The sequence below is a fragment of the Mus musculus genome, chromosome 1 (genome assembly GCF_000001635.26).
Source record: "Mus musculus strain C57BL/6J chromosome 1, GRCm38.p6 C57BL/6J".
Taxonomy (NCBI): domain Eukaryota; kingdom Metazoa; phylum Chordata; class Mammalia; order Rodentia; family Muridae; genus Mus; species Mus musculus.
In genome coordinates, this window is record NC_000067.6 from 188132247 (window position 1) to 188148325 (window position 16079).

Sequence of the window (16079 nt, forward strand, 5' to 3'; positions counted from 1 at the left end):
AAATGAGCGAGAGTAAGGACAGCTTTTGTACCAGTTTCATTCATTCCCAAATGTGCAAGCTCTGAGCTTGCTCACTCTCTCCTTTAGGATGAGCTTAAATGCCTGAATAACTAAGGAATGGGGCCATCCAAAACTTATGAAAAAAATGTAGAAGTGTTACATTTTTTCCAGTCTTAAGTGTGGCAGCCCAGTGCTCTCTTGATCTGCCTTGTGGTTCTGTGGGTTCAATTTCACGGTCTTTCATTTCCAAGGCCAACAGGGATTCCAAGCGCTGAGAAGCCAGCCACAAAGGCCCTGTCGATGGAGCAGAGGCCTCATCCTGCCCAGCAGTGACCTTCATGATGGATTAGGATACCTCTGCTTCCCCGGATGCATGGGCAAGGGGGCATCCCTTCTGGTTCTCCTCATGGCAGCAACGTTGAGGGTCTTAGAACAAGTCAATTTCTGAAATCTTCTCTTGAGCAGAAGCTGGTACCTCTGTTGTAGAGGCCTGAGTTACAGGGTTAAGAGAAGCTGTGGGGTGACCATTTCTTTCATGTTCATGTTTGTCTCCTGTATTTTGCTAATCAGTACACAGACAGACAGACAGGCAGACACACACAGTCACACATAGTCACACATAGTCACACACACACACACACACACACACACACACACACACACACTCACACAGCTGCACTGGTCCTGATGCTATCTGAAAATAGGATCCAGCTGTCCAGTGTGTTTTATGCTTTATTAAAACACTCAAGTCTCCAATGGTGTGATTGTGGCATTGTGTATGTAAAGGTTTTCGCACTGTGCCTTCATACCCTTGAACCTTCATGGGGGCTTTTGTTTCCCAATCTCCGTTCAATTTTTCACTTCTCTTAAAACAAACATTCTTACTTTAAAAGTTCAACCCCCATCCTTGTGTCACTGAAAGTCATATTTCCTGTCCATGTCAGTTTCTTCAGAGTTACTCTAGCCAGACCTTCTGTCCTACATACCCAATGATTCCCTAACCCAAAGAAAGTACCTTTAATTCCTGAAGTCCAATTCTTCAAAAAATACAAAAAATAATTATTTTGATTATATGTATAATAAAAACAATTGTGTGTGTGTGTGTGTGTTTGCCTGCATGCATGTATGTGCACCACTTATGTGCCTAGGGCCTGCAGAGGCCAGCAGAGGTAATCAGAGCTGCCAGAGTTAGACTTAAGGATGGTTATGAGCTGATATGTGGGTGCTGGTAACTAAACATGGAGCCAGTTCTATAAACCCCTCTCCATCTCCACAGCCACAAACTCCAGTTCCACTTCCTCAGAGAACTGCCTGGAAGGCCCAAAGCATGGTCTTTCTGTTCTGAGCCTGAGAGTTCACTTCTTGTAATGCAGAGAGGGCCAGCAGAGCATGAGTTTGCCACCAGCTCTCCTTGACCACTCTGTAAAGCCTAGTGACAGTGGACTGCTGAGCCACCAAGAACTGACATGCCATTCCAGCATGCTTCTCTAAGAAGACTCACATTCATTTACAAGATGCAAACATTGAATAAACGTGGTAGATGAATTGAAGAAAATCTTTGCCATTATTCTCTATGATTGCCCATGGGAACTTCTGCAGTGAGTCTCTTTCATGAGGGCTTGTTTGGACCAAAACATGCCAGCAATTTTAACTGACAGGTGCTAGGACAGGGTCTGGGTGGTTAAACTTATAACCTTGTTAGAAATGAGTTCTAATAAAAAAATGCTTCTTCCATTAACGTGGGACTAAGCGCCTACTCAGTAATATTTTAAAATTTGAGTTTTGTGTTGTAGTCTATTGGACAGCTTGAGCAACTGGGTCATTCAATTTGCACTTCTACATAATGAGGGCATAAGTGAAATTCAAGGATAATTTCTAATAATTTCTAAATCACTACCAACATATAATATGATTAGTTTAAGCCACCAGTTGTCACACTTGGCTTCCATCAGGGAAATTCCAGCAGTTGGCTTCTTCTAACTCCATGGACATCAAAAAGTTATAACTGGCAACCTGGCAGCCCGAGGATTAACTTCAGCTGGAAATCTATGAGCAATTACATACTGATGGTTTTACATAAAGGCTCAGAATGGTAGGTTCTTTTGATTATGGGAACTTTGAGGCAAGCACACCCACGTGGGGCCTGCCCCATCCACAAGGAGTAACTGATCTGCACCGTGTACTTTCTACAGGGCACACTCTTTCTCTCTACTTCAGTGTGTGCCTCTTTTTATTTTATTCTAACGTCCATTTTACTGACACCGTGAAGGTCATTCCCCAGGTGTTTAGATTTATAATTCTTGATATAAATGTCAATATAAACTCACACATTGTGAGTTCTCTTTTCAAAGGAAATACTCTACACATGAATGGTTCTCAAGGCTTAGTAGATCAGGCCATGGAATTAATAGAACAGACATAAAAATAAGTAACATTGTACTGATTGAAAGCGCTTGTTCATGTGCCATCTGTATCTGCATGTCTGTGTGTGTACAGTAGTTGCCTTCACTGTGTGTGTGATGTGTATCTCTGTGTGTATAGTAGCCCCTCTGACTTGATTTCCAGAATGGAAAACATGTATGAAATCTGTCCTATTCCATTCCATATACCACCAAGATAAAGGCTGCTTCTCATCAGCTCAGTTGTCCAGAGACGATAGTATGTTCCACTGGGGTGAGAAAGCAAGCAGTAAATGGGAAATTCTGAAAGTATATTTTAAAGATTATCCATTGAGATGTGCATGATGGAGTCTCAGGTTGTTTTCTTCCCTCTGCCCCAAGTGTGGAGTTTCCCTTTCCTAACATGCCTCCGATGTCTACCACCAAGCTGTCAATCACTCAGCAGTTGACTAAGGCCTTGGCTGGAGGGCTGCACGTGTACACCAGGGTAATCTCGGACCGCCATTTTTTGTAATAATGGAGCTAAGTCAGAAGAGTAGTGAGGCTGTCGGCGTGGTGATGCCTTAGTCCATGTGCCGCTTGCTTCTGTGAACAGTGAATGCTCTTGATTTAAGCAGAGGTAAAGCTTGACCAAAAGGTGAAGGTGACCAAGATCTGTGGTAAGATGGAACCTGTCATCCAGGCTCTCATAAGGAAGGACTGCGATATTGTATGTGTTTTCTCTCACCTCAACTAAAGAGTAGAGCCACAGTGTATAATGAGAGCTCAGCCAAAATGGAAAGGTTCACAGATCCCTGTGTGTGTGTGTGCTCGCGTGCACGTGTGTGTCATGTGTGTGAGTGCATATATGTGTGTGTGTGCCTGTGTGTGTGCATACATGCATGTGTGTGTGCATGTGTGTGTGCATGTGTGTGTGCATGCATGCATGTGTGTGTGTGTGTGTGCATGTGTGTGTGTGCATGTATGCATATGTGTGTGTGTATGTATGTGAGCATGTTCGTGTGCGCGCGCGTGCATGTGCGCGCGTGCGTGTGTGTGTGTGTGTGTGTTTTGGTGGGGATATAGTTCATATAGAGTTCAATGCTGTGTGTGCTGTCAACATTTACCAAGTATCTTAGAACATGCCGCCCATAGTCAAGGGGTATGTGCACACATATACCGGAGCTTCTGGATAACTACATGATGAGATGCAACCTTGATCTTCCTGGTATATGTAATGAAATAGGTCAGACTTCACACATGCTTTTCATTCTGGGGATTAGGTGCTGTTTAGTTCAGTGACAGAGTTCTCCCAGCCCATGTAGCTTCCAAAATACCCACTATTTGGTCCTCTTCTGCTCAGTTTTACCCAGTCCACATGTCTTCTGCTAAGCTGAACCCAGATGTGGTGGCCAACCCGAGGCTGTCTGTAATCTCCCCGTGTCAGCCTCCCCTCCATGAGCAGTGGACATTGATCTTTTCCTAATGCAGCAATAAGCTGCAAGCATTTTTCAAATGGGTATTTTATTTGCTCTATTATCGGTGAGAACAAAGGGAGATGCATTTGGCCAAGGTCAGTGGGAGAGGCAGCAAGACCCACGCCAGAGAGCCTTCTGCTGTCAGCTCTGCTAACGCTGCCATTTGGCTCTGGTCTCCACTGACTGAGGATCCAAAGTATGTTACATTTCCAGCTGCCCAGGCACTTGTCAGACTCCAAATCTGTGGTCACTTCCATCTTCTTAAGTATTTCATTCATAGACTCTTGGAACTGGAAGACAGCTTACCACGTGGTCAGATTCATTCATCTGCTTCCAGGCAGGAAGGCAGTAAAAGTGTCTTGGGAAGAGAATTTTTTTTTCTTTCATTTGTCAAATTCCCCAAGTCCAGGGACGTATGGTCTTCCCTGTTTCACATTCAGTATTTAAATAAAGCTCTGAATATAATTCTCACATGTTGGTCCTTCTTAGGATCTGACTGGCATCCCCTTAGCCATCAGCTGTGTGTTTCTTTGTACAGAGTCTGGGAAGAATGCTGAAATAGTGAAATGTGGCATTCTGTTTTCCAACCAGCTCTTTGTGTGTGTGTGTGTGTGTGTGTGTGTGTGTGTGGTGTTTCACTGTGTTTTGTGACCCTCATGTTTTTATATCTTTCAAAGTATAATATACCAGCACACTAAGAAAATCAGCAAGCGGGACTTACAGAAAGAATCAACAAGAGATTCATCTATTTTATGTGCGCACTCTAGACAGAGAAATAGAAATAGAGCATTCAAGTAGACAGAAACACCTGATTAATAAATGATACATAAATGCATTTGTTCATCTCTTTTTTGTCTTCTTTCATGCTAATTGTTTGAGGTACGTAGCGAATTCACTGATGTGAATATACAGCTAAAACATACCACAAAATCATTTGGCTGTATTTTTGATCCTTTGATCCAGTTTCAAATAGTGTGTGGAATTCAGCTGAATATGCATAGCAATAGAATGTGTTAAAGTCTGTGTTTGGGCCAGGGCATGTTTCTGATGCACACAGGAAAGCTGTTGACCCATAGGATAGACTAAGAAAAGCTGGCTTGGAAAACCACAGAGATTTTCATGGGAAATTCTACCTCTCCCTGCATACAGGAATGACAGCTGGGACTTTGACTCCCAACATCCAGCCTTGAGCTGCCTCATGAGCAGACAAGCCTGTTTGCTGTCCTTGGCTCTCCTTAGAACTGAAAGTCCGCTGCCCACCTTGTGGGTACTTTGAGCAAAGGTCTCTGGTGACAAGTACCCATAGAACATCTGTCAAGAAATTCCCTGCTTGATGCAAACAGGCTCCTCATGGGGACTCGGGGCATTTATCCTGTGCACACAGCAAGCGTTTTTTCTAGCCCCTGCCCCCTCCCCCTCTGCTTAAATATAGGCTACTTCTAAATTCCTGTAGAAGCATTTGAAGACCATTTTTCCATTCTCCCATTCCCTATCCCACCTCCCCACCTGCCACCTTCCTTCCTCCTCTTCCCCCTTCCTCTCTCTTTCCCCCTCCTCTTCCACCCCCCCTTTATCTTTTCAATTTCTTAGACTTGGTTTAAACTTGCCATTTTACTGCCTAAAGCTCCCAGATGCTGAGGACTCAGACATGATCCTCGAAGCCCAGCCTAAATATTCACCTTCAAGAATATTCAGTCCTGATCTGGTAACCTACAGTAGAGCATCTCCTTGGCTCCATCTGATGGTTTCTTGGTTACTTCCACTTTATTCTCCCGAAGCCCTAACTATGGCATCTTTAAACTCTGTTTCCATCATCCTCTCTAAGACAGAATGACTGTGATTCTCAACCCACCAACTTGTTAGCCATCTTGACTTCGTATTTAGTTTATGTTTGCATGGTATTGCAATCTGACTAAACCTCATCTGTGCTGTTGTTTACAGAGAGTATTCCCAGAGGGTCTGTGACTGTGTCAGACTACTATTGTGTTAAACTTCTTGCTGCCGATGTCACAAGAGATTAGAAATGCCACAAGAAACCTGCCACTTACTTGTATGACACTTGGACATGTAGATGTTAACATTATACCTACATTTAATTGCTATTAAAAATGATAATTTTCTATATGTTTTATGTATTGGGTATAGTTTTCACTAAACACAGCCTGAGAATATAAACAAACCATTTCTTGGTATATTTTGTGGTAGGTTTTACTCTGTTATTTGTTGGTATGCTGGTTTGTTTGTTTGCTTGCTTGCTTGCTTGCTTAATAGGGATACATATAGACCGAGCTAGCCTTGAATTTACTATAGGATGGCTACAAGCTTCTGACCCTCTTGCCTGCTCCTCCAGAGTGCTGAGATTAAAGCTCTGTTTCACTCTTGGTTTGTTTGGTGTAGGGAGTTAAGCCTGGGACTTTATGCTTGTTCAGCAAGCAACGGGCAGAAGGAAGTACACCCTCAACTTCCAGATTTGTTTTGGATGTTACAGTAAAATGAAATGTTTAAGATTTAAAAAAAAAAAAAAGGGAGATGTGGGGGAGGTGGCTTACTGTGCAAGAACATTTACTGTGTATGCATGAGGACCTGAGTTCAGATGTCTAGGACAGGCATAAAAGCCAGGTGTAGTGTGGGGCCCCCTGCTTCCAATTCTAGCACTTTGGAGGTAGAGGCAGGAGGATCACTCTGAGTTTGAGGCCAGTTTGTTCTGTAGAATGAATTTCAGACTATCCCAAGCCACATAAGAACATGGTGGAGAGAAGGCTGGCGTGGCTGGCGTGGTCGTTGTGAGTTCACCTGAAATAACAGTGCTGCCTGGGGTGAAGGTAAGGGTCTCAGAGGCTGGGGAGTACCAACCAAGCTCCTGTTTCAGTAAGAGACCCCGTACCAATGGAATAAAGCACAGAGTGACAATAGCACTCTGGAATGTTCCATGGCCTGCAAGCATAGGCACCCCCATATATGTGCACAGAGCACAAACTACACACACACACAAACACACACACACACACACACACACACACACACACACACACAAGAAAAGAAAAACCCAGAAAAAAAGGGGAAGATTTTCTTTTCTTTTTTAAAGACAGCGCCTATGTTTAGCACACACAGGCCAAGCGTGCATGCCCCTGATGGGAAGGGAAGAAATGGCGCCTTTTGAACGAGAGATTTCTTTAATTACACCAAGGAGTTAATAATGGTAGGCGTCGCATGTTTAATGCCATGCTCTGGATGCCCCTCTCCCTTCTTGCCTTTTATTCCCCCTTTCCCCTCACAGAAACCTCAGCCTGGGCAGAAATAAAAGGTTCAAGGCTTGTCAGCATTAGTTTATAGACAGCTGTTTAAAAATAATGAGATATTGGGTATTGTGAGGCTCAGGGCTGTCTTGCCAGACTCATTCATTTCCATTCACCTTTTGTCAGGATTGCAGACAGAAGACATTCAATTAAAATGTGTCACCTGTTGCAGATGACCTGATTGGGACTCGTGTGTGTCATAGATCTGGCCTCCATGCTGCTTCGGAAGCCTGGTCTCTGCTAAACACTTTGTGGAGAGTGGCTTCAAATGACTGCCATTCCCTCTTGGGCTCCAGTCCAGGTCTTGCAAGTTTTGTGCAAGGGCTCTGGAGCCAAGCAAGAGCTGTGGGTTGCACCTCGGGGAGCTGGGGGTCAAGGAGCTTTTTGGGATTTTTGTGCTATGTGCATTAATCCACATGTGCATTTTGGATGTACGTAGAAGCCAATGTGACTTCCAGTGTGAGCTTTCCATGTTAATCACCCAGATGGCTGTCAGGGGCCCTAAGAGACAGGGCTGATTGTTTGTTTATCTAGAAGACAAGACGTTTTAATGTGAGCCCTATCTTAATATCTCATTTAGAGACTAAAGTCTCTCTGCTTCTCTTTCTCTTTCTCTCTGTCTATCTCTGTCTGCCTGTCTTTCTGTCATTCTGTCTCTGCCTGTCTCTGTGTCTCTGCCTCTGTCTCTCTGTGTGTTTCTCTTTCTCTCTCTGTTTCTCCTACTTTCTCTGTCTCTCTGTCTCTGTCCCTCTGTGTGTTTCTCTCTGTGTCTCTCTCTGATTCTCTGACTTTCTCTGTTTCTCTCTATCTCTATCTCTCTGTCTCTGTCTCTCTCTCTCTCCCCCAACCCCCTACCTTCCAATCCCTTTGTGATCTTTCTTACATTTTCACACATCACAGAATGCACAGCTGGAGCAGTTTCCAAAACTCGGGTTTTGTGGACCAGATATTCCAGCCAAAGTAACTGAAATCATTAGCCACCACTCAGTGGGGCAAGGGCCATTGGTGGTGCCTGTTGGCCTGTGAACTTTGGCTGCCGTCCCCCTTTGCTTCTGTGCTCTGGCACAGCCAGGCCTGTCTAATGGGCAGGGCAGTGTCTTTTCAACGAGGAAGGAGGAAAACACAGAGTTTATAACCTGCCTTGCTTTAGACGAAAGGAATAGAAAATAAATCTTTTTAATTTAATTTAAAAAAAAATCATCACTGGGTTTGTTCACAGCCATGGGCTCAGGCGTCTGACGGAGTCATAGACTCAGAGTCACTAGGGCTGAGATTGAATGGGCAAAGTCATGTGCCTTCTGCTGGCCCTATTCTGCCTCTTTTTTTTTTTTTTTTTTTTTAGAATTAATTTTTTTTAATTAGGTATTTTCCTCATTTACATTTCCAATGCTATCCAAAAAGTCTCCAATACACTCCCCCACCACTCCCCTCCCCACCCACTCCCACTTTTTGGCCCTGGCGTTCCCCTGTACTGGGGCATATAAAGTTTGTGTGTCCAATGGGCCTCTCTTTCCAGTGATGGCCGACTAGGCCATCTTTTGATACATATGCAGCTAGAGTCAAGAGCTCTGGGGTACTGATTAGTTCATAATGTTGTTCCACCTATAAGGTTGCAGATCCCTTTAGCTCCTTGGGTACTTTCTCTAGCTCCTCCATTGGGGCCCTGTGATCCATCCAATAGCTGACTGTGAGTACCCACTTCTGTGTTTGCTAGGCCCCAGCATTGTCTCACAATATGTACTCACTGATAAGTGGATATTAGCTTATTCTGCCTCTTAACTATGCCCTGGTCAGGGTGGAGATATTGTTTACTTCAGTAATTTACTTTTAATTTTCTGGCATAGGCATTCTCCCCTACTCTCACCCTGACTCTGTCTCTGACACATTATGGCTTTCCCATCGGTAAAATGGGACAAAATTAGCAACTGTCTCATAGGGTTGCTTTGAGGGTATGTGTGCTAATCCATATAGAATTCGGCTCACCCTGAATGTATAGCGTGTAACAGTCTCAGGAACTTTAGTTTCTTCCATGATATGTCAGACATAGACTGGCTCCTACAGAGGAAATCAGTACCAGGAGGCTGTCTGTTAAAATGCGAAGAAAGGAACTCAATCTCAAAGCCACATTTAACAATATTCCTGTCTACTTTGAGAGGGGTTACAAAAAATATCCGGAGGTTGGTTTGTCACCTTGTCTTCGATGGTCTGCAAGCATTTAATATGGCTAGCTTTTCCCTGGAGCATCTGCGTGCACATACAAATAATTTCCACTCACCCCCACCTGCTGGGAAACCTATAAATATGCATAGCTGCCCAGATTTTGTCCCAAAGGAGAACCCAACAGAAGCTGCCATAGAAATCCCCAGCACTTGTCTAGACTCTGCTAATCCTTATAGCCTCTTGCTGCAGCTCCTACAAGAGAAGGTCCTCTGTGCTAGGTCCTCTATGATGCTCCCCTCAACAGTTTCCACCAAAGACTGGGTTAGGGTCTCATGCTCTCTTCCTACAGGGATGGAGGGAGGCACTAGTAGGCAGCAAAGTAACAGGGTAGTGTGCAGTAGCACACATTAGCAGAGTAGCTCATGGTAGCTCACGATAGCTCACAACAACAGTGTAGCAGACGGGAGAGGTGAGGGTCCGTGCTATCATAAGTTTGGCTTTCCCATGCCCCCTGACCCTGACCCCGGATTCTACTGAGGTCTATTCTGGATGACATTTACCATGCACAACTGGTTGTTTAATACTCGAGTGATCATTTCAAAACTGTATTATTTGTTTATTTCTTAAGTATTCCAAGGATCTTACCCTTAACATCTTTTAGTAAAGTTTTGCTTTGGAACAATGTAATAAATCCCTTATTTTTAAATTGGGAAAACAGATGAGGTATTCTTAATAATTCCCTGAAGAGAAAGAATATATATGGAACCCATCTGACTTTATGTGTTATAGGAGGGAAAGTGCTTTGACGTGGGCTGTGTAATGTTCTGAACATTTGCATTTGGATATAACATGCTGGCTTAGCATGGGTCGAGCTAAACGACCTTGGCTTGACCCTTTTGCTTTGTTGGTGTTTTTTTTTTTTCCTCTTCACAGCATTTTTTTTCCTCCCTGTCCTATTCCTGCTCTGTCCATTTTGTAAATTTGGACAGCGTGTACAATTTGTGACTCCCTAGTGGTGTGTAGGCAGCACACACTGTACGTGAAGAAGCCCCTGTGAAACATTCTGGTTAGGTAGGGAATGCCAATTATTAAAATCTTCTTATTTATTTATTTATTTATTTATTTATTTATGAAAAGATGATGTTGGTCTCTGCTTGAGTGGACAACCCAGTTGCCTTCATTAACTTCTCACACATACTACATCCTGAGCACATTATTATTTAAAAAAAACCCTTATGTATTAATTTTTTTCAAAAGTATTGTATGAATGGCATCTAAGGAGAAATTGTTTATATAGATGTGTAAGGCAAAGGTGTAGTTATTTTGGGTGTGTTGATGTTTGATTCTCACCGATCTGGCTCTCCCAATTACTAGTCATCAAAAATGCTATTTATTTTTACTAGGGTTTTGAACCTTTTAAACACAATAGTTTAGGTTGTAATTATTAATTCTGCTCTTCATAGTGGGTAAATTACAGCTGAACTCAAGGAAAACTTTGTCTATTTATCTATCTATCTATCTATCTATCTATCTATCTATCTATCTATCTATCTATCTATATTGAGATGGGACCCAGTCTAAAAAGGAGAAAAAGAATTACGTTGTGATATTTTCTGTCACATGAATGAGCACATTGGCTGTCAATCATCTAAGGCAAAGGAGCTATTCTCATGTGTTTAGAAGTCTGTTTGGGTCTGGTTTAGCCTACATGCTGCTGTTTTCAAATATGTTTATATTATGGTCCAGGTGAAAGGGGGCTGTGTCTCCTTGGTCAGATTTTGTTTCAGTGCAAAGAAATAAACTGAATGGCATGGCATAGTGTGAAGATATTTGCACCTATTGTTAGTTAGATTGTCCTTTAAACTTTCACTGAGAGTATAGCCAGATACAGAAAATCATTATGATAACAGGCACTGTCCCTCCAGGGGTGCATAAAAGGCACATTACCCCAGGTTTGGAAGCAAAGTTAAAAGGCAATAGTAGGTATATTTTATTTGGTCTGAAATATTTGAAAATTTTTAATATTTGGCTGCTTTTGATTGGAAATGAATTTGCACATGAATACATTATTATGATCTTCTAAAACACATTGACTTCAGAAAATTTTGCTATTAATTGTTATCCAAACTTGGCAGGAGCACCGCTCTGCATATTGAATCTCTGTCAGGTTTTACTATAGGATTATTAATCTCATGCTTTATGAGTATCAATATCTAGTCGTTTTCCCTACTGTCACATAAATAAAGATCACAAGTCGTAAAAGAATTCTTTGTCCAATTGATTTTCATTTTAGAGAATAAAAAGTGAAATCCTCCTGTATTTGGAAAGCTCTTGACTATTTAGGACTGGGGTGGATATGTGGGTGGGATGTAAGGATGGATGGATGGATGGCAGGGTGTATATGCAGATAGATGGGTGGACAGCCATGTATCTACCTAGATGGCTTGGGACAGAGCTGGGGAATGTTAGAGAGTCATTGGGAGAGTGGATAGAAAGTCAGTCTTCAAAATTGAGAGAGAAACACCTGGTGATGGTGGTTATCTCACACTATTGAGAGAGAGAGAGAGAGAGAGAGAGAGAGAGAGAGAGAGAGAGCGAACATGTTCAATAAATATTTTTGAGGATGCATTTTCTTTATAGATGCAGTCACGTTGGCTAAGAATGATCCCATGATCCCATATATATCTCCCCACGACCCCACCCAAGAGAACTGAATGACTTAATTCAGGCTCCAGCTGGAGGCAGTGCAGACATACTTAGTCAAAGTGCTAATTTCTTGTGTGTGGTGTACATGTGTGCACACTTTCTTGTGTATATGTGTACCAATATGTGATTGTATGTGCGGAGGCCAGGAGTCAATGTCCAGTGTCAGTCCTCAATCACTTTCCACCTTAGTTTTCGAGCCAGAGTATCTTACTGACCCTGGAGCTCACTGGTTTGGGTCAGAGAGCTGGCCACTGAGCGCCAGGGTCTTCCTGTTTCTGCCCGTGGGCACTGGGAATACAGGCATGCGTTGCCACGCTCAGTATTGCATGTGGGGTCTAGGAGTGAAAGTCAAGCTTAAGCAACAAGCATTTTAGGGGTTGAGCCATCTCCCAAGCTCCCATACGTACTACTTGCTAGACAGACTTCATCTTCAGAAACTGAGCAGCATTGTGCTGCTGAGACCGTTCAGATAGTAAAGGCACTTGTTCCAAGCCAGACAGCCTGAGATCCATCCCCAGGATCCACAGCATGGAAGAAAACAACCAACTCCAGCAAGCTGCCTACTGCTCTCCATAAGTGCACACAAGCACTTATCCCCTTATAAGGCAAATAAATAAAGGTATAATAGATTAAAAAAAAAAGAAATCTACCAGTTATGTGTGAAATTATATTGGTAATATGAATCCTCCGATAAGCTCTAAGAGCATATTCAGGAGCCCATACACCAGATCCGAGTGACCCAAGTGTCTTCTGCAGACTTTTGTTCTAACAATTTTAGAGATGACTAAAGTGCTCTCTCTTCTTTTACTTCATATTCTCTCCTTCTCTCCCTTCCCTCCTCTCCCCGTCTCCCTGCCTTGCCTTCTCTTGCTCTATCTAGTAATAACAGACTGAATGTTCTGCCCAGGTTGAAGTTAGCGGACAGACATCAAGGCTATGAGTAGTATCAGTAATGTCCTATGTGTCTCAGATGGATTAAAATGGAACCATGCAACATAAGGTGGAAAAATCTTGGCGAAAGGTTGCAAGATAAAATTACGAGAGAAGAGGGAGCTTAATAAATGGAGAAAGAAGAAGTGTCAGACTTTAGTAAATATTGATACGGTTATGCAAAGTGGATCCAACAGTTAGAGGAATGAAGCTAGAACATGAAATGCCTTGAAAACTATAGCTAGAGCCGGGTGTGGTGGCGCACGCCTTTAATCCCAGCAGTCGGGAGGCAGAGGCAGGCAGATTTCTGAGTTCGAGGCCAGCCTGGTCTACAAAGTGAGTTCCAGGACAGCCAGAGCTATACAGAGAAACCCTGTCTCGATAAAACAAAACAAAACAAAACACAAAACAAACAAACAAAAGAGAAAACTATAACTAAATATACAGGATGGGAGGATACAGAGCTGGGTGGTAGATTTGACTTTCTCACCTTCTGAATTCCCTACACTATTTGCATATCCCCACCCACTCTTGGTTCCCATTAGTGTCAACTTCTAAATAAGAATCTCTTGAGGAAATACACTGACAGGTTCATATGGACCAATACTGGATTACATCAATCCCATACTCCCCCAAGTGTGTAGGAACTCTGTCGAATTCAGTCCATGAGTGTAGCCGAGGAGGATTGTAGAGTTCTAGATGTTTCTGTTGACTGGGCCCCCCCACACATGGAACTTTCATGAATGATGGAGGTGAGGGTACAGAATACCAATGCCTTTTATCTGAGAAGCCATGACACTAGCATAAAAGAAACCACTTCTTTGATTAATTTACATGGAAGCGTGCCTTTGCCCTGATGTATATATAAATGGCAATGTTGATTGCTCTGTATAAAATGCCTTTAATATTTCATAGCCATGGGTAGCCATACTTTTCAAACACTGGCAATTTTGATACAGCCTCCATTGTTTTGTTTTTTTTAAGCCTTTTTTGTAATGCAGGTCCATTTTGAGTTCCACAGTCTGCCTCCCTAGCACTCCTGGGAGATGCAGTTGATGTATTTGATTATTCTTAAGTAACTACCTTAACAGTAAGCCAGTGTCTGTCTCTGTCCACAGGGGTCCGTCTTGACAGAGTGCGTGGAGGTCGGCAGAAGTACAAGCGCAGAATAGATGCTGAGAACAGCCCATACCTGAACCCTCAGCTGGTGCAGCCAGCCAAAAAGCCATGTAAGTACAACAGATGTGCCCTGGCTTCCCAGACACAGAATCCTCCCAGTTGGCACTGTGTATCCTAGTGTTGGCATGCCCGTCCCTTCTGAGTCCAAGGAAACTCCTCTCTGTTGGAGAACATGAACTCTATTCTCAGGGATTGTCTATAAAGAGTAGTGTCAACCCAACTAATGATGTCTTTCATTTCTTTTAAAACCATCTATGATAATTCTCTACTCTCCCTGTTTGTGTCCAGTCATTTTGTAGAAGCGTAAGCATATTAATGCACAGCTTATATAGTGTGAATTTTACATTTACCGGTTGTCGTTATTTGCAGAGGTACATAAAACGGATCATACTGTGATCATTAGTTCATTGGAGCTGTTAGTTTCAGATTTCACAAGAAAGTGACTTTTGTAGTTTTCCCTAACTAAATGAGTTTGGCTGCTCAACCTCCCAATGAAAATACATTAGGGGCCTCATTAATTTGAAACTATATAAGGTTAACACAGTAGCTAGCAATAGATTAGAACGAGAATGGACCCTCCTAATAATGAGCATAGGTTGGTGGTTCCATCTCAGGTGCCCTTATGGGTGTTATAAATTGTTTTTAAAGAGCCTGTGATTTTATGATACCAGGTTGCAATTGGAAAGGATGGTTGGTGCATAGCTAGAATGCAAACCCCATTCTCTTTGTCATTAACTAAAAGGGGCTGGAGTGTAGATTGTGGCAATAAATGTATCCCATTTTCTGAGAAATCAGTTAATAGCTACAGTGCCGCCAAGCTAGTAATCTAGATGTTTATGCCTGGCATTCAGAAGAGTCCCTAAGACTTGCTTTGGTAGCAAAAAAAATACTTGCACATACTGGTTTTATTTTTCATAGAAGACACAAGCTACTCTTCCTTTTATAGCAGTTTGAGAGAAGGTAAGGCTGTTTTGATTTGCCTTCAAGGAAAAAGGAAGGGTCCACTTCTAGTTCAAATTTTCCAGGAGGGGTCAGTGCTGTGCACTGTCCATGCCAGCATCTGGGACTCTGTTAAATAAATAAAGCAGACCCTGAACTGTAAATGAAAGGACATTTTAACTGTGTTAAAGGCAAAGCAGCCCGTTTTACATAAAATGAAAGCGTAAGTGAACATATGGCATAGTTTCTTCTTGCCTTTCCAGAAAACATTATGTTGATTATACTTTCAATTGTCCAATCTGGCACCCCCCCCCCTCAGCCTGCGAAGTGGTTTGGCATTCTGCAGATACAATCTAGGAGTGCATTAAGCAGATTTTACACATTATAATTAAAAACTTTCTGATAATACAATAAAATGCAATAAACACTAATGCTTAATTGCATTAGAGGGTTAGTGTTTCTTGATTCAATAGTACCTAGATTGCCCGTTTCTCATGTACCTGAAGCACACATTGACCAAAACCATTGATAATTTCCTCTACAGAAAGAGAAAGCGAACACTGGGCTATTTGTAAATCAACATGGTACAGGGACATCTATCGTTTCCTGTGTAAACCTGAAAAATTGGGAAGTGGCTTGTCAAGTACCTCTGAGAAGATTACAGCAATTGCAGGGCACTCCATTCGTCTGAGATAAAGAGGGCTCCTAATGAATCGTTACTCATTATCTAAAGGCCGTTGTGTTAATTTTCCTTAGTCCATCCAATTAGTGTGTTTTCGTAACAAACATTTATAAAACTTAATTTTCAGATCCTGTCGGATAGGCGTCAGGAGACTCCACAGGCTTTAACGAGGAGGGAGCTGGGGAGATTTGTGCACCCCTGGCTGGTTGTTTGTGTACTACAAAGGCCCAAGACTGGAAATTGGGTTGTATTGATTCTAATTAGGGAAACATTAAATAAGACTTAGCCGGAAACAGTGCTGTTGGCTATTCTGTTTGCTGAAGAATGGGAA

At 42.5% G+C, this 16079-nt stretch overlaps 1 protein-coding gene across 15 annotated transcripts in view; it reads left to right on the top strand.

The window, feature by feature from the left end:
- Esrrg (estrogen-related receptor gamma) overlaps positions 1–16079 on the top strand; it is a 606376-nt gene that overhangs the window by 523737 nt on the left and 66560 nt on the right. For all 15 annotated transcript variants that reach the window (XM_011238916.3, XM_006497165.4, XM_011238917.3 and 12 more), the window contains one exon: positions 14067–14177. In XM_011238916.3, coding sequence (XP_011237218.1) covers positions 14067–14177 — 111 coding nt within the window. The remainder of the gene's footprint in view (positions 1–14066; positions 14178–16079) is intronic.